This window comes from Leptodactylus fuscus, chromosome 5, assembly GCF_031893055.1.
Source record: "Leptodactylus fuscus isolate aLepFus1 chromosome 5, aLepFus1.hap2, whole genome shotgun sequence".
NCBI lineage: Eukaryota > Metazoa > Chordata > Amphibia > Anura > Leptodactylidae > Leptodactylus > Leptodactylus fuscus.
Genome location: NC_134269.1, coordinates 127,715,515 through 127,738,311, shown reverse-complemented (window position 1 = coordinate 127,738,311; position 22,797 = coordinate 127,715,515). Strand labels below are relative to the sequence as shown.

General features: G+C 40.0%; 1 protein-coding gene across 1 annotated transcript; it reads left to right on the top strand.

Annotated features, from left to right (window-relative positions):
* Positions 1 to 7,254: 7,254 nt before the first annotated feature.
* On the top strand, positions 7,255 to 18,849 carry LMOD2 (leiomodin 2). Its single transcript, XM_075274263.1, has 3 exons — positions 7,255 to 7,625; positions 13,252 to 14,658; positions 18,597 to 18,849. Exons 1-3 carry the CDS (start codon positions 7,356 to 7,358, stop codon positions 18,621 to 18,623), a joined length of 1,704 nt encoding a protein of 567 aa, XP_075130364.1. The 5' UTR covers positions 7,255 to 7,355; the 3' UTR covers positions 18,624 to 18,849.
* The last annotated feature ends 3,948 nt before the right edge of the window (positions 18,850 to 22,797 follow it).

Genomic DNA, 22,797 nt, shown 5'->3' with positions numbered 1-22,797 from the left:
GTATATTTTACTATCTGTCCGGATTCACTTTGCCTTCAACTGGAGAAAATCTTTTCTCTCAGTGACAGAGGTCATGAGACTGGTTGACACCATTATGTTATATGAGAAGATTAATGCCACCATCTCCAATAGCTGTCCAATCTCTGATAAGATGTGGGCGCCTTAGGTCCACTGGTCTCATACCCCAGGTCTTCCATACCGTCATCAGCCTTTCTGGCAACTCCTTAGATTTCACTTCTCGCTGCACATGTGCACTATGGTGCTACTTTTCTCCTCTTTTCCCTGACCCAGGTTGGTTTTTAAACTTTTATTCTCTCCTTGTTACGCCCCACCCCCTCACATTCTATATTTGCAGATTTTGGATGTATAATGTTATCTTAGACATTCACTAGCATCTCTCCATCAACTTATATCTGTATTTTGTTCACTTTGCTGTTTACAATGATTTCTCTTGTTGTTTTAATTCAGTAAATATCTTTGAAATTAAACATTGTTGAATTTTGTAACTCTGATATTATTTTTAGCATTTTATATCATGCATAGGTATCATGGACTGCACATGAGAAGGGTGTGGGATCCCCCAAACACCCAGAAACTCCACTCCCAGGGCTTGTGCATGTGGAGTTAACGCGAGCGTATTTTAGCATAATACACGTGTATAGAATACATGTGTAAAAATAACACTCCCATTGACTTCAATGAAATTTTTTACATGTTTATTGGGAGCTAGTGTTTGTATTTGTCAACGGATTTTCTTCCACTGATATAATTGACATGCTGCGATTTTTGAAAACGCAGCTTTCCTTGGTAGATTTTTTTCTGCAGTGTGTGCATAGGATTAACCAGAATCTCATTTACTTTGCAGGGTTTTTTTTTCAGTGGCAAAAAGCTGTGTTTTTGCAATGTGGGGATTTAGTCTTAAGGCTGGGGCTCCACATGGCGCAAACGCCGAAAAAAATGCAGTATTTTACAGTCACAGCAGTGAAGTGGATGGCATTTTAGTGAATCCCATCCCCACTTTGAGGGAAAATACGTGCAGCGGACATTCAGCAAATGCGGTTTGGGAAATCTCAGCCTGTCATTTATACCTATGGAAACGCTGACTGTTTCCCGACAGGCACAACTGAAGCAGAAAGTTTGCAGAGGAAACCTCTTTGAACATTCTGTGAAAAGCATGTGGGAAAAACTATGATGCGTTGCTGCTACAGATTTTCCAGCTGCGCTTTTTTTTGCTGCAGGCCGCTACGTGGGGCCTTAGCCTTAAAGTGGATTTATCATTTAGGTGTTGAAGCTGCTTACTTCCCAAAATAGTGCCATACCTGTCTATGTGTTCTGTCTATTATTGCAGTTCAGCTGAATGGGACTGAGCTACAATTGTGAAAAAATAGTAATGGAAGACTAATCCTGAGTACATGCAAACATATGTGAACAGTGCACCTAGCTCGCCTGCATTTCTCCTTTCTCAAAAGCTTACTTTTCTGTGATCTGTTGTATCAAATGACAGGGACATTCTACACTTCTTTTAAGGACAAATATGAAGTTCAGGTTTTAGCGCGTTTCATCGGCCGCTTTAAAGTGTCCATTAGGATCCTCAGTGAATTCACCTAATCGCTTTAACAACTATTGCTAAAAGTTTGACCATGACAACTGCTTAGGAAACTTTGGAAATGAAAAATAATTTATTAGGATGTCTAATGAATAATTACAATGGGAAGGTTTTTTAATCTTGTCTGTATTCCTGTCTGTGGGTAAAACACACCACTGTGATCATATCAGAAAGGTTCTATAAATTGTTAAATTAGTTTCCAGAACAGCCAGTAGCCTTAATGTATTATTAAGCTACTTTAAGCCATGCGAGATCATTGTGTCCTCAGAATGTAAAGTAACATGGAAGATAAAACATGATGTTCTGCCTGTGTGTACAAAGGTTTAAAGGAGATTCCTATTTACATGCAAAATAACTCACTGTGTTATAAAACGTTATGTAAATATTACATTATATGCTAATACAATTTGGAAATATTGCCAGTGTTTGGCTGACTTGTCTTATGTGTCTGGATGTTATAAAGCCTTGTCAATTAGGTATAATGTCTGCAATTTATGAACCTTAATATGAGTGGGACTGCTACTGTTTGGTTGAAAGTGTCATACAGAGGCATACCTTTTGCCATTGGGTCACTATGATACTGCCATACACAAGCAGTGCAGGGAATTAGGGTTGGTGTCAGCACCTGGCAAATGTGGACAAGTGCCACGCTACTGGGAAAATGAAAAACTGTGGCAGACAAAAGAGCCACTGGCTCCACCATTTACTCTTATAGGCCACAGGCTTGTGTGGCCATTCTCCTATAAGACAACGGGATATCAGATGATGTCACAACATCATTGTATCCTGCTGCCGGGCAGGATACAAGTCGGGTAGGAAAAGGCAGAGAACAAAAGATTCACTATGGGAACAGTTTCAGTATGTTTTTTTTTTTTTTGTTAACGATAGCTAGTGGAGACATTATTACAGTAGAGGCATAAATGTGGAAATTAATAGGGGAATGTTATAGACCAGTGGTCCCCAACCTTTTTTCCACCAGGGACCAGTTTCAGGAAGACAATTTTTCTATGGCCCGGTGAAGGCGGGAAGGGTTGTGGATGGGGGCAGGGAAGGGTTGTGGTTGGTGGCGGGGTTAAGCATGGGGGTGTAGATTAGAATCATGTACATATGAAAACACAAGAGAAAGTGCAAACTGACGGACACTGCAGGTTCTGAAGATGGCTACTGATGACAGACACTGTTATGAAGATGGATACTGATGACGGATATTACTCCTAATGCTGCTATTAACTTCACTACAACTACATTACACATCACAGGGACAAGTGATGTGTAATGTAGTTGCCCAAAGTTTGGTAGGCGAGTGCGGGGTGGAGCCAAGACCCGCTGCATGTCCTGCATAGTACTAGAATCCCGGACATACAGCGGGTCCTGGCTCAACCCCGCACTTTGCTCACCTTATCCCGGTGGTGCAACATGCCCCATGGACCAGTACCGGTCCATGGACTGGCAGTTGGGGACCCCTGTTATAGACCACAGGAGCACTATTACTGTATAGAGGAATAAAATGGGGTCTACAGAAAACACTATTGCTTGGGAAAGTTAGACATTGCATTTATTGTGCAGATCTTGTAGGGGCAAAAAAGGGTACTATTACTTTGTGTGTGGCATTATTATGATATAGGACATTATGGATGGGGGGTTTGTATAGGGGGAAAATATGTGTTAGCGCTAGAAAAGCAAGGAACAGAATATATCTGTGTCAAATTCTATAGCAGGGGTCAGCAACCTTAGGAACTGCAGCTGCTGTGAAACCACAACTCCCAGCATGCTCCATTCACTTCCATAGGAGTTCCAAGAACAGCAGAGCAAGTATGCATGCTGGGAATTGTAGTTTTACAATAGCTGGAGAGCCAAGGTTGCCTACCCCTATTCTATAGAGACAAGCTGTTTTATTTAGTATGTGGTCAGTGACATTGTGGTGGGCAAAAGTATTAGGACATTAAAACCCCAGGCGCACAACCAATGTGGAGATGAGTTTCCAATGTGGGGTTGATCAGAGTGACATTCTCCATTATGCGCTCACATCTATAGGAGCTTCTGATTCATTCTCTCCCAATGACGCGGAGCCGGATAGGACTTGCTTTATAATCATCTCTGTCATCGGAACAGAATGAATTGGAAGCCTCAAAAGACATGAATGTATAATGGAATGCAGTCAGATGTCATCCGAGTGCATTCTACTGTAAACTCAACCCCACATCAAAAGCACACTTAGTCGTATGCATGGGGCCTTACACATTACAACTACTGCAGCTTTTATCACATCCATTCTAAATCCAAAGGCATTAATATGGAGTTGAACTCCACCCCCATTGCAGCTAAAATAGCTTTCACTTTCCTGTGGGAATATTTATCCATTCATCCAGAAGAGCATTTGTGAGGCCATACGCTGATGTTGGATGAGAGAGCCCGGCTGGCAATCTCCATTTTACTTAATCGCAATGGTGTTTGATGGTATTGAAGCCAGCAGGGCTTTGTGTGGCCAAGTCATGTTCTTCCACACTAGACTTACCCCACATATGTTGATATTTTTAAGCATTAAGATTTCACTTAACTAGAACTATTCCAACTCCTAAAGAACAACCCTATAGCATCATTATTCCTCTGCCACCAAACTTTACAGTTGGCACAGTGCAGTCAGGCAGGCATCATTCTCCTGGTACTCGCCAAACACAGACTCACCCTTTACACTGCTAGATATATAAACATAATTCATCACTTCAAAGAACACTTTTCACGAGTCCCAAGTCCAGTGGCTGCACGCTACATTACTCTATCTGATGCATGACATTGTGGTTAGTGATATAAGGCTTGTACGCACCTGCTCATGCCCTTGCCATGAAGCCCTTGGCACACAATTTTTGTGCTGATAGTAATTTGGGAAGAGATTTGGATTCATTTAAAATTCATTGACCGTGCTCTGTAATTTTATGTGGTCTGCCACTCTTGCTAACTTGCTGTTGTTCCTAAACACTCACAGTTTTCTTCGAATGTCTAGGGGGGGAAGAAATTACATGAATCATGGGGACTCATGCCTTGCAGCGCTGGAGTCCTGGATTCAAATCCAGCCAAGGACAGCATCTACATGGAGTTTGTATGGGTTTCCTCCCACACTCCAAAGACATACTGATAGGGAATTTAGATTGTGAGGCCTACTTGGGATGATGTAGACAATATCTTTGTGAAGCGCTGTGAGAACTGAGAGAAATATAACTAAAATTTTCTAACATGAAATGACACGCTATTCAGGTTTTCTCTATACACTACAAATGCTCAATGCAATTTCCATTGGTGACACAGTAGATGGTAGGTGCTGGTCCAATTTTGTCCATCAGCGTGCCAGCATAGCTTCGGATATGGGCTCCAATAATTCAGTGATGTGTTGTTTCAGGTCATACAGACTCTGTGGTTTTAAAAAGTGGACAGATACACTTGATGTAGTTCCACAGAAAGAAGATGCAGAGTGTTAAGTCTGGCAGTCGTAGAGGCCAGTGCACCATTACTCAAATGATGTTTCCAACTGATCGCTTCACCCATAATGAAATGCAGTTTCTATGTGGAGTACATTTACCAAATTTATTCTGAAGGTTTCACAGTCACAATGGACCACCTTCTTCCAACACACAAAAAGCTTTTTCTTCTTTTATTATCATCATCTTATGTCACACTATGTAAGTACGTTTCACATTTGACCCTTGAAAAATGAAAGCTATGCTGTGAATGGCTGCTATGAGCAACTCAGCCAGACTTACTACTGGTGTTACTTTATCTACAGACTTTTTCACTAGCCTTCTTGAATCACCCTTGAGGTCAGTGTTTGGCTTTGGCTGTCACATGGGGGGGGGGGTCATTGATGTCATTAATGGGGTGCCAGAACCGGAGACTCTCATGCTGGTTTGGAGGAGGGACAACAGTTAAGTAACACTTCATCTCTTAACTTACGCATTGACACCATTTCATGCTCTCTGTCAAAACCCATTAAAAATCCCATTGATTTCAAATATCCATTACTGCCCGTTTTCACCAAATCTGTCACAAGTCTGTTATTTTGGCAGAGATTATAAGGCAGGGTGCAGGACTTTTGGTTCCGTTGAAAATGACAGACTTATGACAAATGTTAAGTGTTATTTTTTAGCATTAGTGTTTATGGCTATTGGACATATGACGGATGGCAAGGGACGGTCGTCATTTATACAGTCCGTTATTTCTTTCCTTTTTTTTCACGTATGGTTAGAAAGCAGAACAAAAAAATATAAAAGAAATGAATATATAAAAATGGACAATAACAGACACTAACTGATGTTTATGTGTCCATTTTTTTAAAAAAAACTGATCCATTAATGTCCATTATGATAGACGTATGTTTTTTTTTTTTTTTTCCATAATGGACATCCAATGGTAGTGTGAATGCCCCCTAAGGCCCTATCAAAAAGTGCTGCTGAGTTTTTGCTGCATTTACTTCTGTGTTTTTCTTCCTCTATGAAATCTATAGGGAAACCACTCACTATTCTACAGCTACAATTAACATGCACAAGTATATTTGATAACGGAAGGAGGGAACTTATTAAGACTGGCAATCCTTCCGCCACACTTGATTCATTCTCCGTCAAGACTCGCTAGAGTTACTAAGAGAATCCAGCCTCCTAGTAATTCTAGCACATGTAGATGCACCTGGTCGCAGATCTACGCCAGACAGGGGCTGGTATAGATTTGTGGTATAACTCACGCAAGTTTTCAGACATGAGTTATAGTAAATCTTGTGGACTGCATTTTTGGTCCCTGTGTGGTTTCTTTCCATGTTGCTAAGCACTTTCTCCTGCTGCTAATGGAAATCCCAGGGTGGATACTTAGACAATGCCCTCGGGAGTGGATCAAAGTCAAACCAGTTAGGTGCCAATGTGTTCCCACAACCCACTGTCTGTTATATCCCATCACAAGTCTGGCTAACAGGAATACGGCTGTGTTGCAAGCTATTTTCACATAATAAAACAGCACCATGCCGTTTAATTCTCATCATTGCTTTGGGGTCTCCAGCAGTTGCATCAGATATTAATGGCATATCTGATATGATATCACAGATTTACATTACAAGCTTATCCATACATATACAGTATCTATGTACATACTGTAAAATAGGGCTGGTAGAAAAGTTGCATATCAAGTATATTCATTTTAGTAAAATAGAGAAGAAGGAAATATCTGTAACGTTTCATAGCCGCTGGACAAGACCAGCTATTTTTGTTTCATCAGCCGCTCATTACAAGATGCGTCAACGACATAGTGATATCTCCATGCAGATGAAGGAACGCAGCTTTCCAATATACATTACAGTGAGCTGAGAAAGCTGATAACTAAATGGTTCTAAACATTGCGTCTATGGAAATAAATGCTGATACAATATACAGTAAAGTATTTTGGTTATTCACTGTACCCTTTATAAGGTAACATTTAGTGTGTCAGTAATCCCACAGTCTGCAAGGCTGTAATTCACATGTGATGTCACTTTGTCACTGTCCCCCTATGCAGCTGACGTTTGAGGCTTAAATAGAGTATGGCTTCATCCCTTTTTGTTATAAGGGAACACCCATTGAACTTTTCTTAAAAGGCTGGCTCATCTCATCTGACTTGTCAGTTGGTGCTCACAAAGGACAGAGGAGACAGCTGAGTTATCTTATCCTTCCCTCTTGATACTTGTTCGTTGTCTGTACTGACTGGTTGCAGCCTCTGTGCAGCACCCAAGGGGACCATGTCTGCCTTTGGATACAGAAGAGAGATCAGCAAGTATGAAGATATTGATGAAGATGAGCTACTTGCTTCACTATCACCAGAGGAGCTGCAGGAACTGGAAAGAGAATTGGAGGACATTGAACCAGACCACAACCTTCCAGTTGGAATGAGGCAAAAAAGTTTAACTGAGAAATCTCCAACCGCTAACTTTAGCAGAGAGGCTCTGATGGCATACTGGGAGAAGGAAACCAAAAAGCTCATGGAAAAAGAAATTGGGGCAAGTTCTGAGGTAGGTTAACAGAATGTAAGAATATACAACAAACCATCCATGCTTTAGTATTCAGACGTGGTATATACTGTAGCCTGTTCCATCTAAGGAATACAATATTACATGTTTGCTTATAGTATAAGTAATATATAGTATAAGCTGAGGAAAAGTATTTTACTTTGGGTTTCTCAAATTGATTGATAAATTCAGTTCAGCTTCCTATGTACATCCTCGAAACAGAAAGTAGATACATTAGAGAAAAACATATCACACATAGATATTATTGCTAGAAACTAAACATTACTTAAGTATCCATGTATATTATCTATAGATGTTGTCATAATATAGTTCAAGTTTCAAATGCAGTGCTCAAATTATTACTAATATCATGTAACATAAGTGTCCAAAGTAATAGTAATGGAATATTTTATAGGAACTATGTTTTTATTGGGTAATATTTTTGTAGGGACACCTATATAATGACTTTATTTACATTGTGAGGAAGAAGAAGTGTCTAGTAAAAGGCTTCCAGTTGCCTCTTCCCTGGATTCCCCTCTGCTTAGTCAAATCCCTCCACTTGTCTCTGGTATTTGATTGTTTTCCAAACATGGTAGTTATCAGGGGCTATTATATTGCTTCTATATATAACCACCACATAATCCGCTTCTGGTTCTACCTCGGGGGAATGACAATGTGTTGGATGACAGCTCGCCACATTAGTTATTAGGTGGAATGTGTCATACCAGATAATGCTTTAGTGACTTAGTGCAGCATACACTATTTTATGTCTCAAACTGTTCTTAGTAATTTGTAAGAAAAAAAAAAGGAAAACCATTGACTAATATCCATAAAAAAAGCTGCAAGCTGCTCTCCCTAAAACCACACGGACATCATTATAGTCTATGGGGTCCGCGGGTAACTGCTTTTTTAAGCAGATTAGGTTTGTGTTGAGGGGGGAAAGGGGTCCCCAAGCGGACCCCCCAAACTGAAACCTGAACGCAGATGTGAACCGGGCCTTAGATTCTTTTGAGACACTTTTGCAAAAAAGGAGTCATAGATTATCTAAAGAGGAGTTTGTCAAAAAATGCACCAAAGTTTTGCCACATTGTTTAAATGAAACTAATCCAAAAAGTAATGGCTGTTGTCCGTACAAGATTTTAGCAATGGACCGTCTGGTCCGTCTCAAATTTCCATTCATTTCAGTGGGGTTTTATCTTGTGTCCTTTAGTGTCTGTTTGTATCCGTTTACACCCATGTCCGTTTTTCAAGTGGACAAAAAAATCCTGCATGAAGGACTTTTCTGTCCGTTTTTTAAAAATGGACAGCAAATGATCATAATTTTTTTAACATTGAAATCTATGGGCAACAGACTTCCAACGGACAATAACTGATAGCCATCAGTTACTGTCGGTTTGTGTCCGTTATGATAAATATTTTTTTTTTTTAAACGGAATCCAATGGTAGTGTGAACCCTACCTTACTAATACTGTCTAAAGGATAAGACAGCCATACTCAGACTAGACAATCTTAAACTGCAACAGATTTATGAAAGTGTCTGATTCTTGGTAAATGTGGTGTATTCTTACATGGTCTAGTTTAAATTTATCTCTCCTACTAGTTAGGGTTTGTTCACACTTGCATCCCTGTCCAAGTGTTTGCCATTCTGCCTGGTTTCTGTCCTCAGCCCCGGGTAAACTGGACAGTGGACAGAAACCTGGCGGTCAGCTTTAAAACCCATTCACTTGAATGGGTTTGTAAAGTTGACTGCTAATGTCCGCCTGCGACCTGTCCGAGGAGAAACCATTGTTTTTAGTCGGACACAAAGTCCTGCATGTCTGACTTTGTGTCCAGCCGATAAAAAACGGTTTCCCTGTGGAGAGGCCACAGTTGGACACTGGCAGTCACTTTTACAAACCCATTCAAGTGAATGGGTTTTAAAGCTGAAAGCCAGGTTGCTGTCCCCAGTCCAGTTTCGCCAGCTCTGTGGATGGAAAACTGGCGGAATGGCAAACACTAGACAGGGGCGCAAGTGTGAACAAACCCTTAGCTTAAAAGTTGTTGGTGTATTTTTGTTGTACAAAGGTGCATGTTAGACCATGCCCCTTTTTGTGAAGCCACAACCATTTCCAGCTAGGTCACACTCCCTTTCCAGTCAAGTCGGACAAGTGTCTAAAACACTCGATAAATGTGGCGCACAACATACTAGACAGTTGTTTGATGTAACATACACCAGAATCCTGGCATATTTTGCTTAATAAATCACCCCAGTGTGTTCTTGCTTGTGGAATATCTGGTGGTGGGTTCATGGAATTTTTTTCCTGGGGCTTCTCTATAAGATGAAAAATGCCAAAACAAATATTTTACAAATGGAATACACTGAAAACAAACAAACAAACAAAAAAATGCTTAATAGCGTTTCATGTAAGGAAAAAAGTAGGTTAAAGAGCAAGAGCAAAAACTAAAAATTAGGAGGGCACTATTAGGCTTCATGAGCAATACTGTAGTTTTTATCTTCAATTGCAAATCTGCTAAATAAAAGTATAGCTACATTAATTTCTATGAGCCCAGACACAACCACAATTATTGTGGCTGTGTGTCCATGCTGTATTCAAGGACCAGAAATGATGTAGTGTGTCCTATTTTCAGCTGTATTTGTAGATTATCATATGGGATCCGTGATTGCGAATGACATACTAATACAACGCGGACATGTTTTTATCGCAGATCAGTATTTGAGGATAAGTCCACATAGATTTTTCTTGGGGCTGTTCTACTTTTCATAATCAGCACTGAAAACTCCACAAACCTTCCTCCCATTGATTCCCATGAGTATCAGGGGCTGTTTCATCAATACAGATTTTTTTTACCGCTAACTTCGGGAAGCGTCATGCCCTTTCTTCTGGCAGAATCAGCCCTCCATTATGGATGTGAAGCAGTATCAAAATCAGAAACAAAAACATCAAAAATACGTCTCCAAGATCAGCTTGGAAAACAAATTCATCTTAGGGCTAGTTCACACGGGGACATGGACGCTGATTTTGACAGCTGATTTCGCGGCCAAATCAGCCTCCATAAAATGGAGCCCTATGTGAATTGCTAGCTTTTTTTTTTCTGCTAGCTTTTTTTATTGCTAGCTTTTTTTGCTAGCAGAAAAAGAAGCGACATGACCTTTCTTCAGGCGTTTTCCGCCTGAAAAAATGAATTGGAGTCTATTGGGCGCTGAAAAAACAGCTAGCGGTTTTTGGTCGCTTTTTTTTGCAGCTGTTTTGGCAAAAACAGTGACTGAAACAGCTAGCTGTTTTTTATCACACTTTTGGAAGTGACATCCCAGAGGAGTGGCCATGGGTGTTGGCTGCTTCCTGCAGCCATTTTGTGACAGTACTCATCACAGCACAGCACATCTGGATACAGCAGCATTCATTGGGCTCCCTTCTCTCCAGGAAATTTTATTTTTTGATATCAAAGATAGCAGCTTGCAATGAAGTAGCAGTGAGCTCTGCTCAGTTGGAGATGTGTGCTAAAATGGCGCCTACAGACAAAAAGGGGTTGGTTTTGGCCATGCCCAGTGGGCTGGCTAGTTAAAAAATGGGCTGGGGAAAAAAAAGCTTCAAAAAAACAGCGACCGAAAAAGCGTCAAAAACAGCGTCAAAAACAGCGTCCAATGCAAAAAACAGCGTCCAAAAAAAGCGAGGCTTAAAAATCAGTGACAAAATCAGCTAACTTTTTTCACGTGTGAACTTAGCCTTAGAGGCAGATTCAGTGACTGATTTATTTTTGCCTGTGTGAGTGTACCTTATAACCCCTATCATACCCCAGATCTGATATGCAGTGATGTGGGTGAGCGGAGTCATAGATAACTGGGTTACTAAGTAGATTTCTTGTTCAGGAATAACCAAGACCTTCGTGAAATGCAATATAGGAAAGAACAGAACAACTAACAATTGGCTGAATATAATTTCAACAACAGGACAACTCTTACTGCTTACCGTGTGTAGCAGTGCTCTTTAATAGAAATTTTTCAAGAAATAGTTTTGGTTTTACTGTAAGTGTACTACATTTAACATTTAACTTAGTATTGTGTGTTCTCCAAAGAGCTTATTTTGTACTGTAACTGGCCATCACTAAATTTTTGTTTTATAAAAATGTAACATTACTCAGTGTATGTATAATGTATTACATTATTGCCCTAAATGCAGCCAAAATTGGTATATAAGTATGTTGTATGACTATAAATTGTATAGCTTGTCAGCCTACAGACTACATACATATTCATATGCATTATATTCTTCAAGAGAGATTTGGTAGGAACCCTGGAAATCCATACAGGGTTTACTCACTTTTAGTAGCAAACAGAAGAAATTCTTCTAGTTAAAGGGGTAGTACCATTATAGACACTTATCCCCTATCTACAGGACAGAGGATAAGTGTCTGCTGGGAGTCTGACTGCGGGGTCCTCCAGTGATTAGGATTATGGGGGGCCAAAAGTCCCCCTAAAGCTTCCTTATGAATGGATTGCTAGTGCGCTTTTGTGACCGGCGCTCCATTCACTTCGACAGGGTTGCAGGTGCTTTACAGTCCTGACAGATCCATAGCAGTGAATGGAGACACACATCTCTATCTTCCAATATTTAATTATTTTAAATATTTCTGTAATAATAGACATAGAGCTTACTCTGCACAATGAGCTGTACATTTAGTTGCCACCATTTCAGGTCACATATAATGTTTTGATTAGCTTTTAAAATTTTTGGGGGGCAGACAGTTCTATCATTATTTATTGTTTTATTTCTATGGTGTTTACTCTGCATTAAAAATGATGAGTTAACTTTGTCCAGCAGGTCATTACGACTGTAGCAATACCATATTTATATTGGTTTTCTTATGCTTTACCACTATTACTGAATAAAACACCATTTTCTGATATTAAAGGGGCTCTATCAGCAAAATCATGCTGATAGAGCCCCACATATGCGTGAATAGCCTTTAAAAAGGCTATTCAGGCACCGTAAAAGTTATATTAAACTACCCCCCAGTTTTAAAATAAAACCCTAAAACATTATATGATCAACTTGCCCATCGTGCACGGGGGGCAGGCATTCAGGGTCCGCCGTCTTCTTCAGCCACGCCTCCTCTTCCAGCGATGTCCTCGGGTCCCGTCTAACTAGCTAACTGACATTGTTAAAAAATGGCGCGGGTGCATGCGCAGTAGCATGCTGCTTCTACTACGGCTACTGCGCATGCGCCCACGCCATTTTTTTGTCAATGCCAGTTCGCGAGTTAGACGGGACTCGCTGGAAGAGGAGGCATGACTGAAGAAGACGGCGGACCCTCAATGCCCGCCCACCGTGCACGATGGATAAGTTGATCACATTCTGTTTTAGGGTTTTGTTTTAAAACTGGGGGGTAGTTTAATATAACTTTAGCGGTGCCTGAATAGCCTTTTTAAAGACGCATATGTGGGGCTCTATCAGCATAATTTTGCTGATAGAGCCCCTTTAAGCAATCTGCTAGGGGTCACCATACATTTTAATGTTAATAATACATTGTACTATATATGTATTTGGCAAATACCATTTTGGTTGTGTTTCAAAACAATAATGCACAGCTAGTATTTTCACATTTAACATCTGTTACTTTTGCTCTTCAGAATAACATAGAGGAGAAAGAGGACGACAATGAGGGAAGTGAAGACGATGATTTTATAGGAAGCAACAGTGAAATTTCAGAAGAGGTTTATACAGAAGAAGATGATGATGAAGAAGAGGAAGAAAAAGGAGAAGAAGAAGTGGTGGAGGAGGAGGAAGAAGCAACTGAAGAAGAACAGGAAGTAGAAGAGAGTGAAAAGGAAGATAGTGACAAGGAAGACACCAAAGAAGAGGTTGAATATATAGAAAAAGGTCGTCAAGCCATAAAAATTCCTATTCAGATCCCAGAAATAAAGTGCAATGGAGTTACTGTTGACAAACCTACATGCAATGGCTTCGGTGCAAATTATGGAAAACCTAACAGACAAGCGGATGAAACAATGAGCAATAGGACATCTACAAGCCTTGTGCTGTCAAACCCAACTGTCATTGAGGAAGCTCTAGAAAACATCAGAGTCGATGATCCTGAGACTGTTGAAATCAACCTAAATAACATGGAAAATGCAAAATCTGACACTTTGGTCGCATTTGCAGAAGCTCTAAAAAACAACACTAATGTTAAGATATTTAGTTTAGCCAACACTCATGCAGATGACAATGTTGCAATGGCTATCGCTAACATGTTAAGGGTTAATAAAAGCATTACATGCCTAAACATTGAGTCAAATTTTATAACAGGGAAAGGGATATTAGCCATCATGAGAGCCCTTCAGTATGCAAATAATGTGCTGACAGAACTACGGTTTCACAACCAAAGACACATCATGGGAAGTCAAGTAGAAATGGAAATAGTAAAATTGCTAAGAGACAATACAAGTATTGTCAAGCTGGGTTATCATTTTGAGCTTCCAGGGCCTCGCATGTCTATGACAGGCATCCTTACTCGAAATATGGACAAACAGAGACAGAAAAGAATGCAGGAACAAAAGGAATCTGGCTATGATCCTACATCTAACCTGAGGACCAAGACTTTGCAGAGAGGAACTCCAGGATCCTCACCATACCCTTCACCTAAAAGCTCACCCTGGTCATCTCCAAAGGTTACTAGAAAAGTTCAATCCACTGTCACTGTTCCTCCGCCACCTCCACCACCACCCCCACCTCCACCACCTCCTGCTCCTCCACTACCTCCAATGATTCAAGAGAAAAAAATTCCATCTAGAAATATAGCTGAAGTTATCAAACAACATGAAAGATCAGCCAAAAAAATTCAAAACGGACAGAGTAAGACAAAGGGGAAAAAAAGCAAAAAAGAACAAAACAATATTTTGAAAGAAATTAAAAATTCACTAAGATCAATTTCAGAGAAGAAAGATGAAGAAAGTTCAAGACCATCTACACCACAAAGATCTGCACATGATGATCTTATGGAAGCTATAAGAGGCAGCACTATGAGACAGCTTAAGAAGGTAGGTATGATCATGTCTACATAAGTGAGTCCGCAAATTTTCGAAGATGAAGAGTTTCCCTGTCAACCTGTATTCTTATAACATATCATGATCCTAATACTCAGAAACTTGTGGTTATTATGTCCCAATACAAATATATATAAATCCCCATCCACATCCATAACAGATAGGGATCTATTCTAAATTAGTCTGATTCTAAGTTTAAGACTACATATTATACTGCAGGATGGCTAAAATCTAAAGATGAATGACAATTTTTGCTGAAAAACTTCTTTATAGGCCATATTACAGCTCCGTCCTACAAGTTCTAGATTTGCATGTAGTCTTAAAGGGGTAATCTAGGGAGTTGTAATTTACTTACCTGATCTGGGAATCACTGATAATGGACCTAGGAGTCCTGGCAACATCATGACCCCCAGGTCCTGTGATCTGAAACAGCGTTCCGCCCCAGGGGGCTGTTTTACCTCATAGAACACTTCTTTAGATCCCATGACGCAGAGGTCGTGACATTACTGGAACCCCTGGGTCCATCATCAGCGATCCATGGCGCAGGTACGTTAATTACAACTCCCAGACATCCTCTTTAATAGTAAAAAAAAAAAAAAAAAAGTCTATGGGCCCATACTGTATTTACATATGTCTTTATATGGATTTTTTTCTTATATAGAGACAATAGAAAAAAAATTGTCCAATGTCACATTATATGCTGTATTTTTCCTAAGGATCATTGATTTTAGGGGAGAATAGCACTGTGATCTAATGCCAACTCACAGTCGCTGTATGTCAACATTTGGAACGCCTACATCTCCATAGTATGGAACTGTAGGGGCAGTGTGTACAGTTGTACCTTAAAGAAGATTTTTAAAAAAAACACCATATGCCAAATGGTACAGCTAATGCCTCACAACAGGGCCAATAATAACATGGCGGCCAAACATCCCATACTTCTTTTAACTCAATATACAGAACGTATAACAATCCGCATGTCTGCAATCTGTGATGTGCCGATTGTGATTAGAGATGAGCGAGTACTGTTCGGATCAGCCGATCCGAACAGCACGCTCCACAGAAATGAATGGATGCACCTGGTACTTCCGCTTTGACGGCGGCCGGCCGCTTAACCCCCCGCGTGCCGGCTACGTCCATTCATTTCTATGCGAGCGTGCTGTTCAGATCGGCTGATCCGAACAGTACTCGCTCATCTCTAAAATTTGTGATGAGGACACAGATGAATCCTGTGGTTAACAGCAGCTGTCACCTGCCAACAAACGGACATCACTGCTGACAGAAACTAGGGGGAGGGGCTGTAAATACAAGATAGGACCTTCCTGTAGCTAGAAACGGAGGACCAGGGAGAGATGAGTAATGCTTTTTTATATTATTGGCTTCGTCAGTACACTGTTAATTCTTTAAAAAACAATTCAGGTCACCCCTTTAAACTTTCCTATTATTATTATTATTATTATGAATCTCACGGTCCATGTAAACTGTAATATAACTACAAAGGCTGTTGAGAAGATAGATCAACATAACTGCTCTAAAATAGATTGTCTGCGATTTGGCTGATACGGCATTCTGGGGGGAGGGGGGGTTAATTCCATGCAGTCTTGCAGGATATCATCAGAAAGCTCATATAGGGGTGAATAATAAAATATACTGCATTAGATAACTACTGTTTATTACATTAACCAACATTTATCATCGTCATTGTCCCTGAAGTGTAAAAATGTGTTTATTCTCTGTATAGTAATTGGGTTGTTTTACATCTGCACATGTCAGAACTATTAAAAGAGAAATATAAGGTAACACAAAATTGTTGGCTGTATAGCCTGTAGAAACATTGGCAAATATATCTATATTAAAGTTAGATTATTGCCAAATCTGAACATTAAATGAATAAAAAAATTTAAAGAAGCAAAAAAAAAAAGAAGAAAAAAAAAGACCCCACAAAAAGTTTTCTTGTATACTTATGGGATGTATGAAACCACTGTGGTTACGTTTGGTTACATTCCAACAAATAATTCAAAGGAAATGGTTGAAATATTATAACAGTAAAGTTTATCAAATATCTCAATGATAAAGTTAGAGGTCCAGTGAATACATTATCCATGTCCTTGGAGTTTTTTTTATTAAACAAATAGTATAAAAATGATGGCTTAAGGCTAAGGCCCACATTGCTGAAAAGCAGTTTTTGTTGCAGATTTTGCTGCGGATTTTCATGCCATACCCAGTAATGGCTACAAAAGGGATGGGAAATATATAGGAAGCTCTTCTACTTCTCCCTTCTGCTCAATCCACGCCTGACCTTGGCTCAAAAAGCCACAACAAAATCTGCAACAAAAAAATGCTGTTTTTCCACAACATGGGGTCTCAGCCTAAATTAGCTTTGCCATGGTGTTTTTCTTTTAAAAAGGAATAAAAACACCCCCATTGCTTTGCATTTTTTATTGTTTTGTTTTTTGTTTTGTTTTTGCCCTTGGCACTTTCCATGCATATAGCATTTTCTACCTTTTTTATGGCATTTACCCTATAATAAAATCAATAGGAAAATGGCAAAAAAGCATGGTATTCAGTGCTTACTGTACTTTAAAAAAAAAAAAAAGCTAAAGAGGCAAAAAAAATGCAATGAGATATATTAAAATAAATAATATATTGAGGGTCATTCATAACTTCTTTGTAAATAAACTGTAACATCTGGCCTCAGTGTTTTTAACAACAATTTTTACGATAAAAACACTATTAGAAATGCATAAATAATGCTTATGTTAAATCAACTTACAGCTAACGTCTTACATAGTGAATCGCAGCTAAAAAAAAAATGCTGACTTTCTGCAGGTGTTTTTTCTGCAATGTGTGGATAGGATTAGCCAGAATCTTATTCACTTTGCTGGTACTGAAAAAAATGCTGCATTTTTTTCCACTGACCTTCCACAGCAGCCAAAAACGTGAGGCCTTAACCTTACACTTGAAGAAAACTTCCAGACTGTGGTTTAGGAAAGAATGTTAAGCATTAAAATCTTCCATTTAACCAAGCCTACAACTATTTGAAGAGGGTATTATAAGCTGCAGAAACTCCAGCTGTCATCTGACTTTACCAAATAATATGTCCACATATTTTTTTAGCTCATAGCATACACATAAATAGGTACAGAATTTTTTTTTTTTATCACACATAGGTAGGGTTTTGTCCAATTGCATCTGCCAGAATATCTAAAAAAAAACAAACATCCATCCATACTCTTATCTTTCCAGATAGACGTTTATCCATCCCTTTATCTCTCCAGATAAACATCTATCCATCCCTTTATCTCTCCAGATAAGCAACCATCCAGCCCCTTATCTCTCCAGAAAAACATTCATACATCCCCTTATCTCTCCAGATGAATGTCCAACCATCCCCTTATCTTTCCAGAAAACCATCCATTCCCTTATCTCTCCAGATAAACACCCATACATTCCCTAATTTTTTCCTGATAAACACCCATCCATACCCTTATCTTTCCAGAAAAACGTCCATCCATTACCTTAGCTATCCAGATAAACGTCCATCCACCCATCCTCCTTATCTCTCCAGAAAAACATTCATCCATCCTTATCTCTCCAGATGAACATCCATCCATTCCTTTATTTCTCCAGATAAATGTCCATCCATCCCCTTATCTCTCCAGATAAACATCTATCCATCCCCTAATTTCTCCTGATAAACGTCCATCCATACCCTTATTTTTCCAGAAAACCCTTCCATCCATTCCCTTATCTCTCCAGAAAGAGATTAGAAAATGAATGAATGAATGAATCTGACTGGTTCTTTTTCTGCACTAGATGTGAAGCACAAGAACACAATGGTTAATACTTTAATAAGACTCATTTATCAAAACATTTTTCTGAAGTGAAATAACATTGCCCGACTATCTAGTAACAACATCTTTGTTTTTCAGGTGGATATCCCAAAGGCACTCCGATAACATTCGCTCTATAAAAGATAATAATTAAAAAGAAACAACCAAAAAAAGTTTTGTTGAGTTATCTGCCGTTTATCATTTATATCCCCGAGCTAGCAACGTGCACTCTTATGGATGAAACGTACATCTCTAGCATTGTAACCGACTGAAAAGAAATAATGTGTAAATATTTTTTTTTTTTAAATATTTCCTTATGTTTCATGTAGAATAAACTTCTATTTATGTTGGAAATGGTCACAAGCCTTGTGTTTTGCACTAAAATGTTTTCTTTCTTTGGCTTGTATTTTTTTTATGAATATGCAATAAAAATGATAATATTGTGCTTGTATGTTACTTATATGAGCAATAACACACAGTAGCAGCATAAAGATATGGCCATAATACTTTAGTGTTAATCTTATGGTTAACATCGGCTCAAAAATACTCTCAAGATTTCCAAAAACTGCACAGAAAAACTCACAAATGGCCATCATTTTTTTTTCTAACGCCACCACCATGATTCATACCGCTAATATCCTTTCCTTATCAATTTCCAATAAGGAAAGGATGAACTGTGGTGTGGGAGTCAGACACTGCCATTCTGATATTCATGACCTATCTTAAAGAGGACCTTTCACCATTTTGCCCACAGGCAGTTCTATATACTGCGTCACTTACCGGTCCCGGCCACTGCCAGGATCGGTAAGTAAATAAAGCCTGTTACCGGCTGGAGTAACTCCAGCCAGTAACGGCCTATTAAGAAAAAATCGCAGCAGTATCGGCTGTCGCCGGGCCCCTAATGTCCCGGGCCCTGTGGCAGCTACTACCGCTGCTACCCTGTTAGTTACGCCCCTGATTTCAAGGGAGAAGAACTGAGGCAAAGCATAATACAGAGATCTAAGAAAATATTTGCTGGCACTCAGTATGAATATATTAAAATAGACATGTCAGCACTTTAATACTGATGATCTATTCTTAAAGAGGACCTTTCACCATTTTGCACACAGGCAGTTCTATATACTGCCGGAAAGCTGACAGTGCGCTGAGTTCAGCGCACTATCAGCTTTCCCGATGTGGGCCCGGTGTGAAGAGCTTACTGTCCGGTACCGTAGCTCTTCTATGGTCAGAAGGGAGTTTCTGACAGTTAGCCAGGGACGCCCTTCTGCCCAGCACAGCCAATCGTGCTGTGCTGTGAGAGCCGGGAGGAACGCCCCCTCCCTCTGCTCGCAGTACTCGTCCATAGACGAGCATTATCAGGGAGGGAGGGGGCGTTCCTCCCCGCTCACACAGCACAGCGCGATTGGCTGTGCTGTGAAGAAGGACGTCTCTGGCTGTCAGAAACGCCAGCCAGTAACAGGCTTTATTTACTTACCGATCCTGGCAGTGGCCAGGACCAGTAAGTGACGCTGAGGGTCCCACAAACACTATTATTATACTTGGATTCTTTTTCAGACCCCTGAGTATAATGATCGGAGGCCAGGAAGAGGTAAGGCAACATGAAAAACACTGTTACTTACCTCTCTGGGTTACAGACAGGCTTCAGGCTTACTTCTGTGATGTTCCGGACATCAATGAAGATGGCTGACACCACCGGAGCAAGAGATAGGTAAGTAACAATGTTTTTTTATGTTGGTATCCCCTCTCGGTCTCAGATTATTATATATTAAGACTAACAAAGGAATAGCATAATCCAGAATTAATGCAAATATGTGACAGATCAGAGCAACAGACTGAAAAATTCTGATGTGGTGATACCATTGTTGTTTGACCAGTAGACCGCATGACTGACTGTTGAGTTACTAAACATAGGATATCTATCATTTGTTCCCAGAAGTGGACATACTGGCATTCCCAATACAAGTTACAAAAGGCTGCTGATGCAATAGTAATTTTTAGAAGATGGGATATGTTCCATTTGATGTAGCCTGAGCAGTTAAAGGGACTTTGTAATTCCAAAGAACTTGTGATGTAAAATGTAAAGAGAACAAGAATGCAATAATTTGGAAATCTCATATAACCATATTTTATTCACAATAGAGCATAGAACACATATCAGAGGTTACAAGTTAGACGTTATTTCACTTCATTTGAAGAAATTAATTCATTTAGAAATTGGTGGCAGCAACACATCTCCAAAACAATTGGAACAAGGACTATGTAGTACCCCCTCTTATCTTTATAACAGACTGTAAACATCTGGAAAGTAAGGAGACCAATTGCTGGAGTTTTGGGAGAGTTGGGGATGTTGTTCCATTTTTGTCTGATGTAGGTGAACTGGGAGCAGATATTTAGACCCGCTGTGCCACCTACTGGAGGGATCTTAGTATAGGTGGCTGCTGACCAGGGAAGAGACAGACTCTGGTATGAGGCACCAGAGGGAACCGGAAGAGGGATAGTCAGGAACAGGCCAAAGTTCAGAGGCAGGCAGCAGGCAAAGCAAGTTGTGAATAAACCAAAGGGTCAGGGCAGGCAGCTCAGGTTCAGTAGATTCAGTAGATCCAAACAGACCAAGGTCATGCAACTTCAAACCAGTTGCACAACACTACAGGGAGTTCCACAAATATGAAGCATTGAACTTAATGGTAAGAGTCATTGAGCCACTCCTATTGGAAGTAGAGGTCATGCCCTCACCACTAGATTGTTACCACTTGACATTAAGAGAATTGTAGTTTTACAGACTTTGACACCCAAAGGGTTTTGGATGCTTCTTATAGACATATCTATAATTATGGATATTTCTGGCACCTCACCAATTATATGGGGTATTTAGTTTTTTTCATTTTTCCCATATTTATAATTTATTTTTTAATTGCATGTGTATGGAGATAGGCATTTGGGACTATTGAGGTATTCCCTGCTTTTGTTAATATGCAGTCACGTATAACTGTGTTTTTGTATTGCAGTATATGAATGGAATGATAATTTCGCCTGTGATATGGAGCTGTTAAGAACCCAAGGTGCAGGAATATATACCCTTTGAATGAAGACAACTTACATATATAATTAAAATAATTTTTTTTTTTTCTCTGTCATGATATATTTTCCTGCAAACAGTACTATTCTCTCCACTTTTTTGGAGCAGAAACTACACAGACCCCATTATAGTCTATGGGGTCCACAGGTTTCCTAAAGTAACCACTTTTTAACCCCTTCCCGACATGCGCCGTAATAGTACGGCGCGTGTCGGGTCTGTAACTATGGCGACCGCCCGGGAGCCGGGCGGCCGTCATAGCCGCCGGGTGTCTACTGCTTTAAGCAGTAGACAACCGGCTCCAATGCCTCCGATCGGTCCCCGGACTGATCGGAGGCATTAACCCCTCCGGCGCTGCTGTCAAAGGCGCCGGAGGCGCCATCTTCCCGGCGGCGCATGGGCGCCGCCATTTTGGCAGGGATCGCCGGCTCCTGGAGCATGCTCCAGGGCCGACCCCCCGTTGCCATGACAGCCGGGAGCCTTGTTAAGGGCTCCCAGCCAGTCTGCAAATTCTCTCTTTTGCAGGCTGGTGTATACAGCCTGCAAAAGAGATGATGATTTTTTGCAATGCATTGCAATGCATTAGCATTGTAATGCATTGCATTAGTGATCAGACCCCCTGGGGTTCAACACCCCTAGGGGGTCTAATAAATGCAAAAAAAAAATAAAAAAAAAAGTAAAAAAAAATATAAAAAAATATAAAAAGTATTAAAAGTTCAAATCACCCCCCTTTCCCTAGAACAAATATAAAAGTAGTTAAAAACTGTGAAACATATACATGTTAGGTATCCCCGCGTCCGAAATCGCCCGCTCTACAAATCTATAAAAATATTTTTCCTGTTCGGTAAACGCCGTAGCAGGAAAAATAGTCAAAAGTGCCAAACCGCCGTTTTTTTCACTGTTTTAATTCTGATAAAAATTTGAATAAAAAGTGATCAAAGTAATAACATTTCCCGAAAATGGTAGAACTAAAAAGTACACCCGGCCCCGCAAAAAAAGACGCCCTATGCATCCCCATACACCTATGTATAAAAAAGTTACGGCCGTCGGAATATGGCGACTTTTAGAAAAAAAATTTTTTAACACCGTTTTGGAATTTTTTTTAGGGATCAAAATGTAAATAAAACCATATAAATTTGGTATCGCTGGAACCGTACCGAAACACAGAATACAGGGGACATGTCATTTTGGCTGCACAGTGAACGCCGTAAAACCAAAGCCCGTAAG